The sequence below is a fragment of the Podarcis melisellensis genome, assembly GCF_964234715.1.
Source record: "Podarcis melisellensis genome assembly, chromosome: Z".
Lineage (NCBI taxonomy): Eukaryota > Metazoa > Chordata > Lepidosauria > Squamata > Lacertidae > Podarcis > Podarcis melisellensis.
Window position 1 is genome coordinate 17,868,634 of NC_138547.1, and position 19,354 is coordinate 17,887,987.

A 19,354-nucleotide genomic window follows, 5' to 3' on the forward strand; every position below is an offset into this window, starting at 1 on the left:
GGAGGCAGTGATGGCCACCAACGTGGATGTCTTTAAAAGAGGATGAGACAAATCCATTGAAGAGAGGGTTACGGATGGCTACTAGCCACAGTGACTATGCTCTGCTTCCACAGTTGGAGGCAGAAATAATACTAGTCGGAGGCTTCTGAATACTAGTTGCTGGAAACCACAGGAGGAGAGAGTGCTGCTCTTGTGCTTGCATCCTGCTTGCTGGTTTCCCACAGGGAACTGTTCAGCCACTGTGAGGACAGGATGCTGGCCTGGATGGGCCATTGGCCTGATCCAGCGGGTCCTTCTTATGTTTTTTATCTTCCTTCTTCTGCTCCTGGTTATTCAGCCTGTAGGTTCAGCTCATTCTGGAAAACTGCAATTCTGATGCGCTTGAGGATTACCCTGCACAGTAAGCAATTTGTTGTGATTCAGAGGCAAATATCAACTGTCCTTTTCAAGGTTTTTTTCTATCCTTGGATGGAAACTAGTTTGCAAAGAAATGTCTCTGATTACATGTATATCTGGAGTTCTTTGTTGGTGCATTGCTGGGAAAATTTGAATTCCCAAAATAATTTGTTATTTCACTCTCTCTCAATTCTGCTTTTTGAAATCCCTCTAGGGCAGCAAACAACACTCTTTTCCCCCTCTTTCTTAATCAGCAGGACATGAAAATCTGCTGATGTGAGCAGCTGCCAGTCAGAGCGTGTCTTTTTTTCTTTGCAAACCATGAACCTTGTATCCTTAATTAGGACTCCCTGATGGGCTGTGAAATGTACTGGGCTGGAGTTCACACGGTAGGTTTCTTTGCTTGTATACACAATTGCATGTTTCCATGGAATCATTGAGTCACTGGGCACTTGCAAGGCCATCTAGCCCACCCCCTGCTTGATGCAAGAAATCCAAATACATAAGACCCCCAACAGATATCTGTTCTGCCCCTGATGCACTCCACATGGCAACCCTAGCCTGCCTTTCCCAAAATTAGTGTGCATGGGGTTGGGATGGAGAGAGGAAAACAATATTTAGATCAGAAGAATAATTTGTTACTGTGGGGAAGAAAAGCAAGAAACACACAGCACAGGTCCTTTCCTGCCTCATTCTCCTTGTTCCCACAAAGCTGGGTGACTGTTAAGAAGGAGGTATACACAGCTGTCAAGGGAGTCCATTCCATGGTCAAACAGTTCTTACTGTCAGAAAGTTCTTCCTGATGTTTACTCAGAATCTCCTTTCTTCTAACTTGAAGCCATTGGTTCAAGTCCTGCCCTCCAGAACAGAAGGAAGCAAGTCTGCTCCATCTTCCAGGTGACAACCCTTAAGATATTTAAAGATGGCTATCATATCTTCTCTCTGTTCCCTCTTCTCCAAGCTAAACATACCTAGCTCCTTCAACCACTCCTCATAAGGCCTGGCCTCTGGGGGAGGGCGGGAGACAGCTGCTGCTTCTGCTGACTGGAGCTCAGCAAGATCTTATGGGGGGGGATCCTTCAGAGTTACATCCCCCCCCTCACCTAATGGCTGTAAGTTTCCCTTTGTGACATCTGAGTGGCCACTGTGAGAATGGGATTCTGGACTAGATGGGCCATTAGCCTGATCTAGCAAAGCTCTTCTTAGGTTCTCGTCTCTCCAGCCACTTGGGTGCCATCTCTTCCATTGAAAACCTATGTCACAAGGCCCATTGAATCAAGTGACCTCCACAACTCTAGCAAAAGCCAGCTCTATCATTAAAGGGACCCCTGACCATTAGGTCCAGTCGTGGCCAACTCTGGGGTTGCAGCGCTCATCTCGCTTTACTGGCCGAGGGAGCCGGCGTACAGCTTCCGGGTCATGTGGCCAGCATGACTAAGCCGCTTCTGGCAAACCAGAGCAGCGCACGGAAACGCCATTTACCTTCCCACCGGAGTGGTACCTGTTTATCTACTTGCACTTTGAGGTGCTTTCAAACTGCTAGGTTGGCAGGAGCAGGGACCGAACAACGGGAGCTCACCCCATCGCGGGGATTCGAACTGCCGACCTTCTGATCAGCAAGTCCTAGGCTCTGTGGTTTAACCTACAGCACCACCCGCGCCCATGGCTACTATCATTAGCCATGTGCAAATGTTAAGTGACGGTCTTCCAGATAGAGATAGAGTCTCTGGCTATCCAAGCAGACATAATCCCACTAAGAGCATCTTTTCTCTCGCACAAGCAGAAATCGTATGCGCCCCCCTTCCCCCCCCCAGTAAGAGGGTTAGCCAATCAGCTCAGAGCGCTGAGGTGGAGAAAGAAAATGTCTGCCTGATCCATACATCAAGCAGGCAAAGATTGCAGGGGGCACAAAGAATGAATTGAGCGCCCCTCTCCATACCGGCAACACTGCCAGCCTTTGTTTCTCTGCCAGTTTCACCCCCTCAAGTATTTATTCCCCACTGCCCTCATTCTTCACTCGCCTAAAAATGGGAGACCTGCTCCCCAGCCCTTGGAAGTTGATTTAATGCTACTAAATAGGAATATCAAAGTTCCAGCATGGGCCTGGCTTTAATTAAAATGACAAAGGGAAAGGGATCTACAGGGGTGATTTACTGTAGTAGGGGGCAGCAGTGGGGAGGGGAGGGGAATGTTATATTTGCCTCCAGCTTTTTTAATTAAAAAGAAAGCATGCCAGGCATCTCAGGTGTGAGAAGCTGTTGGGGGAGGATGGGAGAATGGGAGACAGGGATGCTTTCAGATTGAATCATGGTGGGGAAATATCAAGAAAGCCCCTCTGTACATGACTGTTAAATCTCCCCACCTGTTGCTCCGCCATCACAATCCAGCAGCCCAAAGCAGAGAGCCGTGAAGTTGTCCATGTCCCCCCCCCCAAAAAAAAAGTAGGGATGGTGAACAATGGTCAGACATGGCTGTAGATGCCCTGGGGAATCTCTGGTGAAAATGGGTTCATTGGGGGTTATTCATAATGGCCAGAGAATATGCAAAATTGATTTAAGATACACACATTCCCCAGGGATTACTGGAGAATATGCATATTTGCATTGGTATTGCATCTGTTTTATTTATATCCCGTCTTTTTCTCCGGGGATCTTATAGTGATATACATGCTTCTTCTCCTCTTCATTCAATCCCTGCAACATCAACCCTGTGAGTTAAATTAGACCAAACAGCAAAGCCACTTCCAGCCTGCCCAGGAGGTGGGGTTGCAGGCTTCATGCCCACCCCACGTGAGCGGGGGCCACTATTGATCCATGCAGATGGCTTACCCCTGACACGGCACCAGTTCACTCGTGTCATGCGCTTAACAGTGGCAGCATGCGGCTTACCCCCTGCGGAGTTTGCGGCGCACTCCTTTAGGATAGGAGCGGCCACCATGGCAATGCACCTGGGCCTCACTGCCGAGAGGATTAAGGACCTGGGCCGTTGGAAATCGGATGCTTACAAGCGCTATGTTAGAAAGAACCCATGACTGCTTACCTGGGGTTATCTGACCTTGGCCTGTTCTTTCAATTTCTTGCAGGAGCTATGAGGGCACAGCATTGTGCACTGTGCCAGGGTCCGCGCCATCAATTCGGTCTCGGGCCGCGCCTTGACTTACCGCCTGGCGTCAATATATCCTGGATCTCTCAGAGGGGAATGCGCTGGGCTGAAATGTTGCCTGCAATTAAGGCCAGAGCGGCAGTGGAGGGCCCCCCAGATGCTTTACTGATACAATTGGGAGAAAATGATCTAGCTTACAGAAAGGCAGTTGACTTGCAGTGGCACATCTTTAGTGACTTTGAGGAGCTTAAGGCCTCTTACCCAAACATCACCATTATTTGGGCCTCGTTGATGGAAAGGCGGGTTTGGAGAGATTGCAGGGGCCCGATAGCTATGAATAGGGCTAGGAAAGCCTTGGATCGGGCGGTGGTGCGTAGAGTGGCAGCCCTGGGTGGTAGGGTCATTGACCACCCGGGCATACATTTCAACTGTGAGGCCCTCTACTGGTTTGATGGCGTGCATCTCTCAGATGCGGGAAATGATATTTGGCTGACTGACATAGCAAGGGGGATAAGGGATTGGTTTCAGGCATGAGAGTATTGGCAGCGAGCGATTGCTCGTGTGGCGGTTAGGCATTGGTAAGAAGGGGTTTAGAGGATGTGCGGGGGGGGAGGAACGCCATCACCTCCCCCCAGAGAATGAAGGGTGGTCCGATAAAGGACTCCAGGGGGTGTGGCCCTGTCCGAAGCCTATGGAGGTGTGGGCCTAAGGCACGCCCCCAAGTGGTGACCCGGGGGAGCTCCTAGTTGACGTGCCTCAGCAGGAGACTCCCCCTCTATCGTGTTAACCCTTCCCGTGTCTCCAGCAAATGGGCTGGAGCCGGATAGTCGATAGGACCAATGCCTAAGCCAATGCTTCTCATTCCCGAATTCAATAAAGTTGTGGCCTAATTCGCCCATTTAACCTTAAATTCTGGTGTCTGGTGTCTTTATTTACCCTTAGTGGGAGGCGGGAACTCGCCACGCAACGGCTGGCCCAGGGTCAACCAGGGAGCTTCATGGTCAAGTGGGGATTTGAACCCTGGTCTCCCAGGCCTTAGTCCGACACTCTAACCACTACAGTACACTGGTTCTCATGGCTGGAGAGTGTACAAAGTTCAGCTTATATTTGCACATTTCCCAAGCCCTGTTGGAGATTAGACTGGGAAACTACCTAAGAATTATGTGCACTTTAACCACTCAACTTACACCCCCCCCCTTAACACACACATGCCAACCTGGGGCCCTCCCTGATGGATGCTCCAAACTACAACCAGTGGTGGAGGAAGCCTCTCAGGCACCTGGGGCAGCATTCCCAGGGGTGGGGTGAACAGCCCATAGGAGTGGGGTGGGGCGGGGTGGAGAGTGTGGCACCCATAGGGAGGGCACGGGATGAGAACAGCGCCCATAGGGAGGGACAGGACAGGCAGTGCCCATAGGAATTGCATGGGATGGGGAGCATGGCGCCCATAGGGATGGCATGGGATGAACAGCGCCCATAGGAATGGGGCATGCCGTGGGGCCTCAGCTGCCCTACAGCTGTGGGGGAGGCAGCAGGTGGACAGCATGGAGCCTGCAGGCGCTGGAGACACATGGCTCAGGCGCGCTGCAGGCCCCACTGTGAGTGCCATCCCCCATTTTGTCACCCCCCCTCAGTGGCACATCTTTAGCCCTAGTGTCATACAGCCATGCTGGCTGGGGCTGATAGGAATTGTAGTCACACCTGGGGTGGACCACATCTACTGTCCCCCCCTTGCTGCGCCCCTGACTACAATTCCTATCAGCCCCAGCCAGCATGGCTGTATGACACTAGGGCTAATGGGAGCTGTAGTACAACAATATCCAGAGTGTGCAAGGATGGTGAAAAATGTTTTATCACTTGGCTAGCATTCTAACCTTGGAAAACTTACAGAGCTGTTGTTGTGTGTGGATGGCTAAAGCTCCAGACCCTGTATAAACACAGGAGGGCTGGAGGTACTTTGCTGCTATATGACACAATTCTCTCCAACCTCGCCTCACCCCACCCTCCAGCCCTGCTTTTGTTTTTTGAAGTAGCAACTCATGTTCAAGGCCAGCTTGTGTTCAACCTTGCAGAAGAAGCAAATTAGTGGATGAGGAGTTTGCAAGCCCCTGGGAGCCCTTTGCACCATCCTGCAGTCTCTCACTATGTCTCTTGCTCCTGTCCTGATGTTTCTGCTTCCAGCCTATGAACTGCATCTCCCAGGTCACAAGGGGGTTTGCTTTCTTCCCTCAAAAAGCTTCTCTGCCATTCATTTATTGCTTCATGTCTTTGCATCCAGCCTTTCTCCCAAGCTGGAATTCAGGGTGGCTTCTAGTATTTTAAAACTGTCGTTATGAAATACAAAGTAATAGAGCCCTAAAAACTGTAGAGTTGGAAGGGACCCCGAGGGTCATCCAGTCCCCAGTCCCTTGCAATGCAGGGAATCGCAGCCAATAAAAGCAAACCAGTTCTTTCTAAAGAGTTACATCGGATGCATTTTAAAGATACATCAGAACAAGCAAATGAAATCCAGTTCGCCCTGAAAGCAGTGCAGTGGATCAGCATCGCCTGGAACCTTAGGGCAATTCCACACTTTTGTTTCCCTGTGCTTCCTAGGCATGGGTCCAATAAATTTTCAGTTTGCTACTTTCCCTGGGAAAAACCCACTGAATCAGAACGAATGTCAATCCTCAGAAAACCCAACTGCCACTTGTTCTGAATCAGTGGTAAAGAAGGGGTTTTCCTAGGGAAAGCAATGGAACTTGTGGAAGTGTTGGACGAGCCCTTTTGTTTCCAAAGGTCTGTTGGAACAGGGGTTAGGGGTTCAGGAACACACATTGCAACGAAGGGAGGTCTTCGCCTTTCGGATGCTGCTTGGTTGTGAAAAGAAAAGGATTTCCAAAAAGAACGAAAAATAGAATTAATCGTAAAAACAACTGAAGCTTTTTTAAAAAAAAAGAATTAAAAGCAGCAATAAAGTAAAAAACACATTGGCATTCTAGATATATAGGCAGGCTTGCCTAAACACAACTGTTTTCAGATGAGAAGAGTACAGTGGAGGTGCTCATCTGATATCAATAGGCAGGGAGTTACAAAATGCATAGGTGTTACTACACCAAAAATATCTATTTTTACAAATGCAAAATGCATATTGTGTGGCTCCTGTAACACTAACACAGAGAGAGGGGGGCGGGGAGGACTGGTAGCCTGTGATGTTATTTACTCATATTCCAGTAGTTTATTGCTGTTTCAAGCTACAGGCAGATGATCTCAATCCTAAAATCATAGAATTGTAGAGTTGGAAGAGACCACAAGGGTCATCTAGCCTAATTCCCTGCAATGCAGGAATCTTTTGCCCAGCATGGGGCTTGAACACATTATCCTCATGCTCTACCAGCTGAACCCTTTGCAGACAACCAGATTAAAAGCAGTAAGAGAACTTTCTGTGCTTTGTATATCCAAAGAACTCAAGGGGCCGTGCATAGTTCTTCACATCACATTTATCCTCACAACAACCCTGTGAGGTAGGTTATTTCTCTCTCTCTCTCTCTCTCTCTCTCTCTCTCTCTCTCTCTCTCTCTCTCTCTGTGTGTGTGTGTGTGTGTGTGTACACACAGAGAGAGACAGACAGACAGACAGAAACAGAAACAGAGACAGAGACAGAGAGAGATTCTTTTAGACCTTACTAGAAAAAAGTAGATTGCTCTTGCTGTTCTTGATATTGGTCTGTGTGGCTGTGGGGAAGATATTCTGCTTGATTTACTGGTAGGCTGGCCTTGACAGGGACCAGATCCCCAGACATATTTTCTTTTAAACCCTGGGAGGTTGTCTGCTCTGCCTCACAAATGGAATTAAATAATTATTCTCTGTTCCTTGCCTCCCTCCAGGATGAGGCTTATTAAAGGCAAGAGCCGGATTGCAGACTGTCTACTATCTCCTCACAGCCTGTCTAGATTGGATTGTGTTCTTTTATCTCCATAATCCCCCAAGCGTTTTAATGCTGGGAAAGTAATGGCATCCTAAAGCCAAATTTAATTTAAGACTTTCCCTCGCTTTTCAGAGTTGGATTTTTTGCAGAGACAGCGATAAGTCTTGCTCACTGTCTGTATTTAAAATATCAATCATGTTTTGAAAGCGAGGGATCTTTGCGCGCCCGTACGCACACACACACACAGCAGTCTGGGCTAAAGAGACAGCTGTATGGGTACGTGTTGTATTGAGATGTGATAAAAAGCAGGAAATTGCTCATATATAGAATTGTAGAATCGTAAAGGGACCCAAAGGGTCATCTAGCCCAACCCCCTGCAATGCATGATACTCAACTAAAACACCCTTGAAAGATGACCATCCAGTCTCCAAAAACATATGACAGCCCTTTATATATTTCAAGATGGCTATCCTGTCTCCTCTCAATCTCCTCTTTTCCAGGCTAAACATACCCAACTCCTTCAACCATTCCTCATAAGGCTCAGTGGGAGAGCATCTGCTTTGCCTGCAGAAGGACCCAGACCCAATCCCCAGGTAAATCTTGGGAAAGACTCATCTCTGGAGAGCTGCTGCTGGTCAATGAACATAAGAACTCAAGAAGAGGCTGCTGCATCAGGCTAAAGGGAGTCCCATCTAGTCCAGCATCCTGTTCTCACAGTGGCCAACCAGATGCCCTGATGAGAAACCCACAAGCAGGACCTGAACCCAAAAGTCCTCTCCCCTCCAGCAGTTTCTAGCAACTGGCAGTCAGATGCATAACTGGTTTTGATGATGGAGCCCAGAGTTGCATATGCTTCAGGTTACAGACACTTCAGGTTACAGACTCCGCTAACCCGGAAGTAGTACCTCGGGTTACTCGGGATGAGAACAGAAATCATGCTCTGGCGGTGCAGCGGCAGTGGGAGGCCCCATTAGCTAAAGTGGTGCTTCAGGTTAGGAACAGTTTCAAGTTAAGAATGGACCTCCGGAACAAATTAACTACTTAACCTGAGGTACCACTGTATAGCCATTGTGGCTAGTAGCCATTGACAACCTTGTCCTCAATGTATTTGTCCAATCCTCTTTTAAAGGCATCCAAGTTGGTGGTCATCACTGCCTCCTGTGGCAGTGAGTTCTATAGTCTAGCTGTGAAGAATGGTTTTCTTTCTTCTGCAGCATTTCTTCCTAGGGGAGTTGCTCCACCACCTTTTTGTCAGTTTGGTTGCCCTTTCCTGGACCTTTCCCATCCCTGCTTAATCTTCTCTAAGTGTCTGAATAATGAGCAAGATGGGCCTAAGGCAGTTTCTTATAATATGAATGACCAAAAATTGTTGGAAGGTTGGAAGGCATCCTGAAAAATCAAACACACATGAGGTTTTAATTTTAATTTTTTTTTCAACCATTCTGCCAAGAAACATTCATGAAAAACTGTGAGCAGTTTTTGGCTCAGCCTGGACTGCATCAAATCTAAAAATATAATGCTATGTGTGAGATAATTACAGGCTATTGGACTTAGATCAATGTTAGCTTTTCAATGCATTATGGGGGGGGCAAGTGGGCAAGTTTGTTTAAGAACAGTTGCTCTGGCAGAGGCCCTTGTTCATAGAATTGAAAGAGAACCCTAAGGTCCTCTAGTCCAACCCCTGCAATGCAGGATTAACATTTAAATAATCCCTGATAGCCACCCAACCTCTATTCAACTAAAGCATCCTTGACAGGTGACCATCTAGACTCTGCTCAAAAACTTCCAATGAGGCACACCTTTCCATAATAGGTGGGATATAAATATTTTAATAAAATATATGTTATTCAGACCATCATTTTTTAAAAACCAACCGTTATCAACCAATGGCTTTTTAACTGATGTTTTTATTCCCCTCATTGTTATTTTACCTGGCATATGTTGTCTTGCTGTAACTTTATGAAAGTGTAAATTACCAAGTACCTCCATTGCATGGAGTTGGACTAGATGACTCTATGGGTACCTCCCAACTATAAAATTATATGATTCTATGAAATAAAATAAACAAAGGAATTACCACCCCCACCCCCAATTACAATTAAACCTGACCTTCATAAACCTTCTATCTGAGTGTGGGAGGTGAGAGGTGCTCTTTCTTGCCAATATTCTTCAGCAAAACACTTTCTCCTGATTATGTCCACCACCCTGAGCAGGACTGCATGCTGAGCCTTGCCCTGGAAGAGATGGGATTCTCATGCGTAACAACTCCATCTGGCTATCTTCATGAGTGCAAACCCCAAAGAAGTGTCTCAACTCCCTTTAAAACTTCAGTTGGGATATTTTGTTTTGATGCACACACATGCACACACAGAGAGTAGTGTGTGTTGTTGTTGTTGTTGTTTTTACTGCTCAATTATAATAAACAAAGTCATCTGATTCTCAACCATTGTACCTCAGTATAAGGAAGTTGAGAGCCTAAGCAAATGAAGATTTTGTATTCTGCAAAAACTCTGCAACACTTCCGATTTATTTTTTTTTAGCATGAAGCTGGTCAATTATTTCCAGGTGTTACTTGATTTGGTTAAAACATGCACAAGAACATGAGAAGAGCCTGCTGCTGGATCAGGACAAAGGGGGCTCACCCAGTCCAGCTTCTACTTTCCCCAGTTGCCAACCAGGTGCCTATTCTGGGCCTTAGCACAACAGTTCTCCTCCCCTGCAGTTTCCAGCAACTGGTGTTCAGAAGCACTGCTGCCTCAAACCGTGGAGGCAAGTAGCCATCGATAGCCCTCTCCTACATGAATTTGTCCAATACTATTTCAAAGCCACTTAGATTGGTGGCCATCACTGCTTCCTGTGGCAATGAGTTCCATAGTTTACCTGATAGGTCAAAAACTCGATGGACATCCAAATCATTGTTGCATCTCATTATATACAACACATTTCATTGTGCAATGTCTTGCAAACCCATTTTTCACCCCCGCTGCCCCAATAAATTCACTGGTGGTGATGGTAGTACTAGTTTTGGATATTTATCCCTGCTTAACGTTAATATCTCATAAACTATGGAACTTACTCCTACAAGTGGCAGTAATGCTCACCAACTTGAACAGCTTTAAAAGAGGATTGGACAAATGAAGCTGTTGATGGCTGCATGCAATGGTGGCTTGGCTTTGCCTCCGCAGTCTAGAGGCAGCAATGCTTCTGAACAGCAGTTGCTGAAATCGTAGGAGAGGAGGGGACTCTTGGGTTCAGGTCCTGCTTGGAGACTTTCCACTGGAGCATCTGGTTGGCCAGTGTGAGAGCAGGATGGTTGACTAGATGGGCTGCATTTGGCCTGATCCGGCAGGCCAAATGGACTTCCTATTGGGGCATCTGCTTGGCCACTGTGAGAAAAGGTTGCTGGACTAAATGGGCCATGGGTCTGATCCAGGAGGCTTTTCTTATGCTTTTGCATTACAAATTGGCTAAAACGTACAAAACTCTTGTCAGCGCATTGCTGAACAGAAACACACATCCACCAGAATTTGCCTCCTCCTTTGCAACCTGCTCTGTTTCAATCCACTGCGTAGCACAAAAGCCCAGTGGAAGTATTTATTTCCAGACGGTCTCTCTTCCTACACTAACGGAAGTAAAATTAGACTTCGGGGAACAGATTGCTGGAGGGGCGGCAGACTGAGGCTGCCAAATCACTCTCCAAGCGCGCCATCTCAGGCTTTGTAGCAAAATGACTGTCATTGTCACCATGAATTAAAACAAACTCAACTGTTGATGGATGGTTTCTTGAGAATGGCTGAGGGAGAGAGGGCGGGTCTGATGGATGGATGAACAGTGCCGTTCTAATTCATGCACTCCAATGAAATTTTAATTAACACAAACAGGAACCATTTTGTATTGATACAGCAAGCAGCGGTGGTTAAGAACATATGAATGCAAGTGCCTGCTGGGTCATCCCAAAAGGAGCCCATCTAGTCCAGAATCCTGTTCTCACAGTGGACCACCAGCTGCCCTAATGGGAAGCCAACAAGCAGGACCTGAGCACAAAAGCAGCACCCTCTCTTCCTTCTTTCCATCATTATTCAGAATCATGACTGCCTCTCCAACTTAAAATAAAGCAAGATGCTAGTCCTCATAGTTCCAAACTAATGGACTGGATTACATAGGCACATAAGAAGCTGCCTCAGACTGACTGAGAGAATTGGGCCCATCTAGTTCAGTGATGCCTACACTGACTGGCAGAGGTTCTCTGGGGTTTCAGGCAGAGAGTCTTTTCACAGCCATATCTGAGACACCATTGGGGATTGAACCTGGGGCATTCTGCATGCAATGCAGATGTTCCACCTCTGAGTTACAGCCCCCTCCATGTTGTTATTATAGAAGCACTTGTTCTAAACCAAACAGCGCTTGGATTGACTTGTTTATTACATTTCTCTGTTACAAGGCAGCAGATGCTACATAAAAGAAAATTAAAAATCCTGCCATGTTAACATATAGTGGGAGTGGAATTGTAGGTGCAGATTAAATACAACAAACCTCCCTAGCCTCCTCTTCTCACAGTGGCCAGCCTGATGCCCAATGGCAGGACCTGAGGACAAGAACACTCTCCTCTCCTGCAGTTTCCACCAGCCAAGGGAGCCGGCATTTGTCCACAGACAGCTTCCGGGTCATGTGGCCAGCATGACTAAGCCACTTCTGGAGAACCAGAGCAGTGCACGGAAACGCCGTTTACCTTCCCGATAGAGTGGTAACTATTTATCGACTTGCACCAAGAAACGGGAGCTCACGCCATCACAGGAATTTGAACCGTTGACCTTCTGATTGGCAAGCCCTAGGCTCTGTGGTTTAGACCACAGCGCCACCCATGTCTACAATATCCTTTCTCAGGCAGGTGAGTGACCTTCACGGGCCAGTCTGTAGACAGATAGAAAAATAGATAATTAGATTTACTTACTTACTTACTTACTTACTTACTTACTTACTTACTTACTTATTTCAACAGATTTATAAACCACTTGATTGCCAAAAAACCCCCACCCAAACCACAAAGCAGTTTACAAAGAGAATGAAGCTATTTGTAACTCGTGTAAAATATTTGCCCCTAACAAGATACATTACCCAATAAGCCATCAATTGCCTTTAGGAAGAGACTCTAGGAAGATACTGGTTGCAGCGTTAGCTGGTAGAGAAGGTGTCCAAGTCGACACTTACCTTTCAGAGTCAGAGGTTGGAAAATAAACAACAGGATGGGAAATTCACTTTCATGCCTAGCTTTGAAATTCCCAGTATTATTATTATTATTGTGGTGTTGTTCCTGGAAATAGTAAATGGTATCAAATCTTTGCTGTGATCTAGCAAAGTCAGTCTTGATGCTAGACCCAAGGACTGAGGAACTATCAATTATTTTATTTTATCATGAAATTTGTACACTGTTTGATTGTGTTTTTGGGAGGGGACATAACCTCAAAGGGGTTTACAAAAAGAATAAAACAATAATGTTATTAGTATTTTAAAAATCAGCAATACACTAAAAACAGATTAAAATGTACATCAACATTCTACATGGGGTAAAAAGGTAAAGGTACCCCTGACTGTTAGGTCCAGTCGCGGACGACTCTGGGGCTGCAGCGCTCATTTCGCTCTATAAGCCGAGGGAGCCAGTGTTTGTCTGCAGACAGCTTCCGGGACATGTGGCCAGGATGACTAAGCCGCTTCTGGCGAACCAGAAAGTGCACGGAAACACCCTTTCCATTCCCGCCGGAGCGGTACCTATTTATCTACAGTGGTGCCTCGCAAGACGAAATTAATCCGTTCCGTGAGGCTCTTCGTATAGCGGTTTTTTCGTCTTGCGAAGCAAGCCCATTGACAGCTTAGCGGATTAGCGCTATTAGCGGTTTAGCGGCTTTTAGCAGCTTTTAGCGGCTTATCAGCTTAGCGGATCAGCTGATAAGCGGCTTAGCTGCTTAGAAAAGGGGGGAGGGGGGAAAAACCCGCAGGAACTCGCAAGACATTTTTGTCTTGCGAAGCAAGCCTATAGGGAAATTTGTTTTGCGAAGCACCTCCAAAATGGAAAACCCTTTCGTCTAGCGGGTTTTCCGTCTTGTGAGGCGTTCGTCTTGCGGGGCACCACTGTACTTGCGCTTTGACGTGCTTTCGAACTGCTAGGTTGGCAGGAGCTGGCACCGAGCAACGGGAGCTCACCCCATTGTGGGGATTCGAACCGCCAATCTTCCGATTGGCAAACCCTAGGCTCAGTGGGTTACACCACAGCGCCACCCACGTCCCTTCTACATGGGGTAAGGTAAAGGTAAAGGGACCCCTGACCATTAGGTCCAGTTGTGACCAACTCTGGGGTTGCGGCGTTCATCTCACTTTATTAGCCAAGGGAGCCGGCAAAAAGCTTCCGGGTCATGTGGCCAGCATGACTAAGCCGCTTCTGGCGAACCAGAGCAGTGCACAGAAACGCCGTTTACCTTCCTGCCAGAGTGGTACCTATTTATCTACTTGCACTTTGAGGTGCTTTTGAACTGCTAGGTTGGCAGGAGCAGGGACCGAGCAATGGGAGCTCACCCCATCGCGGGGATTCGAACCGCCGATCTTCTGATCGGCAAGACCTAGGCTGAGTGGTTTACACCACAGCACCACCCGCATCCCTTCTACATGGGGTAGGCTTGCCTAAATGAAAATGTTTGTAGTGGACTGTGAAAAGAGTACAATGAAGGGACCTGCCTGGTTTCAAGAGACAGAGTTCCAAAGTGCACAGGTGCTGCCACACTTAAAAAAACAACAGAGTTCTTGGAAACGTGGAATGGTTATTCTGTGCCAGTGGTTGAGTGAGTGAAGGTGGGGCAAGGCAACATTGCGAGTAAACTGGTCCCTGTATCTCGCAAGATTTGGCCCTTTTTCCCTACTGCAAAGCTCACCTATTTCAAGCACTGTGTGCCATCAAACTTCTTCCTGGAAAATGCAAGTGGTGAGGAACAGGACCCAGCTTCTCCAGACAATTAAAATCAGTGTGTGTCCCTTTAAGAGGGGGCTCCCCATCCCTCAGGCAGAGCATAAAGCTAATGCAATGAGGCAGTTGCCACGGTAACAGCACCAACATCCTTTTTTGAAAGGGGTGGGGAGAAAAGAAAGCAAAAGGGAGTCTTCTAGAGCAAATTGGCATCCAGCAGTAAAACCCACATCTGATGCCAGCGCATATGTTAATCTGGCCGATGGGTAACATCTATTTAAGAGATGGCTCTTCCTTTAAAAAAAGAAGTGTATTTGTGTTTCATGAGTGTGTCTGTGTGTGCCAGAAGTATGCGTGTTTTAAACTGCTGTTCACACCAGGAGATTCTTCCCTCAATCCCCAGATCCTGACTGCTTGCTAAATATTATTTTTTTCCTATCCTCCTCCTCTTTCTCCATTGCTCTATGAAGCGCGTTAAGAGTACTGCCATTATTGATTTATTTAAATGCTCACTATAGACTATTAAATTATTTGATGTTGTTATTTATTTATCTATTTGGTTTTTTAAAAAAATATTTGTACACTGCTGTGGTTTATAGCAACGAAAACATAAAAACATACACTAAAAGCATTAAACTGTTTAAAACAGACATCAATTAACCACTGTGGAAGGATGCACTCTTGTTTTGTTGGAAATAAATGTCATTCATAAAAAAGAAAAGATCACTGGTATCCACTTTATGTTTGCATCCATGGTCAACACTGTTTCTCTTCTAGAAGAGTCAAAGATGAGGGTGTCAAAGAATCATAGAATTGTATAACTGGAAAGGCACTCAAAGGTCACCTAGCTAAATAATCCCTGGCAGACTTCTAAAAAGTCTCCAGTGAAGGAGAGTCCACCACCTTCTGAGGGAGTCCTTTCCACTGCCAAACAACCCTTGCCACCAGAAAGCTCTTCCAAATTACCGTATTCAGATTCTCCTCTCCTGTCATTTGAATTTCCTTTGCTGGTGGCTTTTAAAGAGAGGTTAGAATCTCACAGGGATTCCTTAGCTGTGCTTCCTGCATTGCAGGGGGTTGGACCCTTCTATGATTCCATGAGGGGAAAGTGTGTTGTGGTTTGGGATAAATGTCCTCCTTGGCCAAATTGGGAGCCAGTGCCTAGAGGAAGCAGTGGTGCAGTTGCTCACCCTTCTATAGATACCTACTCTAGATTTCCAGAGATTATTCTTGGCAAGCTGTTAGAGCATTGCTGCCTATACATTATGCCTCTAAAGCACATTCTTTCCCTCAAAGAATTCTGGGTACTGTAGTTTGTGCCTCATGTAATTGTGATTTCCAGAAACCCTGAACAAACCACAGTAGTCACTATCTTGATAATTTGTGTCCTATTTTTATACAAGAAGCATAAGACAGCATGTGATTTTCTTCTGAATTTGTAAATATTTGTTTTTTTTAAGCACTCTGCTACTGCCACTGCAGTTAAAGTCTATCATTAGATGGTGACCTGTTCAGGATTCTTTGGCTGTGATTCCTGCATTGCAGGACAGAATGACCCTTGTGGTCACTTCCAACTCTAAATATTCGATGATCCTATTATTATTATTATTATTATTATTATTATTATTATGTCCATATTGCAGTTGGAATGAACAAGCAAAAGGGGGAAGATGCTCTGAGTCAGGATCTCACTGGAAAATCCTACCACTGTGAGTTTCTGGGTGGGAAGAGGCAGCAGCGTCAGCATTTGGTGCATCAGGGCTTTGGAATATAGGATGCAGCTCAGAGGTATATCTAGGGGTTGGTGAAACTGGTCTCCACCATGGGCACAGGCCCAGGGTGGTGCAAAAACCACTCCAGAAAACCATCTCCAGTTATCTGTGTAAGGTTGTGAGTTTAGACAAGAGCTGGGAGCTGAGCCGTAAGAAAAGTGCCAAGGTGATGTGAAGGTAGACCACTGGAGACTATGGCGTGTATAATGTATATAATTGTGGCAATGTGACACCTCTGTCATGGTGAGATCTTGCACCATGGCACAAAGATGCGTGAATTTTTTCGCCCTTCCTCCTTGCCACACAATTACTCCAGATGCTTCGAGAACTTGAGTCACATAAAATGTAGTCATTTCTAATGTGGCTAATGCAGTAAAGTGTGTGGTTTTTTCCCTGTGGGGGTGCTGATACAGCTTGCCAAAGGCAAAAGGGACCCTAGGTACACCTCTGAAACTTCCTTATACAGTCATGCTGGTCCAACTAGCTCAGTGGTGTAGACACTGACTGGGAGCAGCAGCAGCTGTCCAGGGTTTCCCAGCCCTATGTGGAGACACCACTGGGCTTGAACCTGGGAACTTCTGCATGCAAAGCAGGTGTCCTGTACGTTGAGCTACCTCTTTTCCACAGAGGGACTGTTCCTCCTGGGAAGGCTATTACTGCCAGGGCATGTCCACTCAGTCGCTGCCCCCCCACCCACCCACAAAGCTCCTTCAACTTGCATATTCAAAGCAAAGCAGATGTCATTATTGGAGGGGGGAGCACCCAGTATTTCCCAGTTTATCTCCAGTAAAGGTTCACTGAGCACGTGGATCGGCCCCTGAACTACCCCATCCGTGGGAATTTTGGGGTGAGGAGGGCATGAAGCGTAGTTGAAACGAGAGGTTTAGAGGAGGGGCTACGTTTTCCCATATGGAGCTGGGGTGCATCTTCAGAAGTGGAGGTTGACCATAGAGAGCTGTTCTCGATCTGGGGGGGAGGGGAAGTCTTTCCAAACACCCTGGCCCCCTGGTCAGCCCCCTTCCCCTCCCTCCCAATGCATCCACCCACCCGATCCAGCCTCACTTTCCCTCTGTTTAGTCAAATTCACCCCGCCTTGGCTGATGTCACATCCTGCTCCGACAGCCCCCCCCCCTTCCCAGTCAGTGCCTTGCAAAGCTTCCTCTCTTTCTCTCTTTTTCTTATTTTTAATCCTTACTTTAGCCCCCCTTCTTTCCTCCTTCCTCCTCAACCCCCCCGCTTTTTTTCCAAGGCAAACTTTTGGCAGGAGAGAGAAAGGAGAAAGACACACCATCCTTTGGGGTTGGCTTGAAATCCTTCCTCTCCGATGCTTTTCCGATCAGGGGAGCCATTGAAACACCCAGTGGGGGGGAATCATATAACCAGAGACCGGGAAAGGAAAGAGCTCTGAGAGGACGAGAGATAGAGGGGAACTGGGGGGCGCATTGCCAGAAATAGAGGAAGATGCCCGGGGCCGCTGAAGCTGGTCGCTGTCCCTTCCCAGGGTGGTGCTGAACCTCCTCAAGAGAGGCAGCGAAGCATCCTTTGCAACGGGCTGCGACGGAATCCGGGAGCTGAAGAGGCGGCGGCAGCAGGAAGGAAGAGACCCCCACCCCACCAAGCCCCGAGGACGAGGCGGCTCAGTCTATGCCCGAGCCTGGAGCCCCCCGCAAGAGCCATGCGACCCGCCAGCAAGCTCCTCAGCCTCCTCTTCCTCCTCCTGATGGGCACAGAACTCACCCAAGTAGGTGCCTTTCACCCTAACGTCACCCCATCCTTCCTTCCCCCTCCCATTAATGCCATGCACAACCAACACCACTTCTCATACACACACAAACACACACACACACACACCAAAGCACCGAAGCTTTTCAGCTGTCCCCTCTCCACCGTTTCCCCTCACCCCACATTTACAAACCAGCATGCCATTAAAGGTCATTATTTTCTCCTCCTTCTGTGGGGCGGGGGGGGGCTAAAATTGGTCTGGAGAGGGTGGGGGTGTCTAAGGCTGATGTATTTCATTTGTGGAGAACCGCTGCATCTTTGGAGACCAGATGCTCCCCCGCGCGCACACACAAGCTGCAACTTCAATTAAAAGTTGAGGTCCTGCCCCAAAGGGCAGAGTCCCTTTTTCTGTTGTGCTTTCGCACTTTTCGTTTGGGGCGAAAGAGTGGGAAGGAGAGGAGACTGAGGTCAGCGGTGGCAGGAGCTATCCAATGTCCTGAAGACGGGTGCTGGGTGCTTCCCCCACCACCCACAAGCTTGGGAGTGGTGCGGAGCAGGTGGGACGCTAGGGAGGGAGGGAGGGAGGGGGGAAATGGGGGCGTTGCTTCTAGGGGAAGCCTCTAAAGGAAATCTGGCCTGGCAGATACTTCTCAAGTTACTTAGCAAGAGGATAAGCCAGGGGGAGATGGGCAACCAAGACTTGAAACTGAAAAAGAGGCTGCAGACCTCAAAATATCTATTATTTCATAGATTTCAAGAATTGTAGAGTTGGAAGGGACCCAAGGGGTTTACTACTCCAACCCCCCTGCAATGCTTCTGACTATGTATGCTTCCAAGTTCAGATTCTACAACCTGTGTCTTTTCCTACCCTTTCAAGAAAAATCAAAGGAAGTGGAGGGCGTTGGGATTTGTAGAGAGTGGTATTCAAATGTTTCTTGCTGGAAGAGTGTGGGAGCCCTTCCCCCACCTTCACATTCCCCTCCCCCAACCAGGTAAATGAGTCTGCAAGGGAGAAAAAAGATGACTTTTTTCATGGGGAGTTATTTGCTTTTCTTCAGCCCGTTTTTCCATCCCGTGCTGGGGAGAGGGCATGGTGAGAAGTCCTCCGGATATGTTGTATCCAAGCTGTGACTAAAGAGAGAAAGGAAGGGAGTAAATAGGAATAAGAAAAGGACCCTCTCTTAAAGAAACCCTGTTCTCTACTCTGTTCAGAGGGGGAAATCCTGCCATTTTCCTGCCTTTTACATCCCTTCCCTTGTTTCCCTGCCTGGTTTCCTTTGAACCTGAAATGTATTGAAGAGAGCACATCTTTAAAACTGCTTCCAACACAGGTCTGTTAATAATACAGAGGACTGGTGGCTAACTGGGAGGGTGTTAGAAAGATGTGGGTTTTTTATTTAAAAAAACCAGGGATGGGGAGAGAGGGTTTGGGAGTGGGGAGGTCTGGCTTTTGGGGGGAGGCTGAAGAAGGCTTGCACCTGGCAACCAAAATTTCGGTGTGAG

The 19,354-nt window shown here is 47.2% G+C and overlaps 1 protein-coding gene and 1 long non-coding RNA gene across 2 annotated transcripts in view; both read left to right on the top strand.

The window, feature by feature from the left end:
* LOC309362340 overlaps positions 1 to 19,354 on the top strand; it is a 167,301-nt gene that overhangs the window by 35,740 nt on the left and 112,207 nt on the right. The window lies entirely within an intron of this gene.
* Positions 17,239 to 19,354, top strand: part of OLFM1 (olfactomedin 1) — a 47,899-nt gene continuing 45,783 nt past the window's right edge. The window contains exon 1 of the mRNA XM_081897881.1: positions 17,239 to 17,870. Within this exon, the coding sequence (XP_081754007.1) occupies positions 17,805 to 17,870 (66 nt within the window). The 5' untranslated portion in view covers positions 17,239 to 17,804. The remainder of the gene's footprint in view (positions 17,871 to 19,354) is intronic.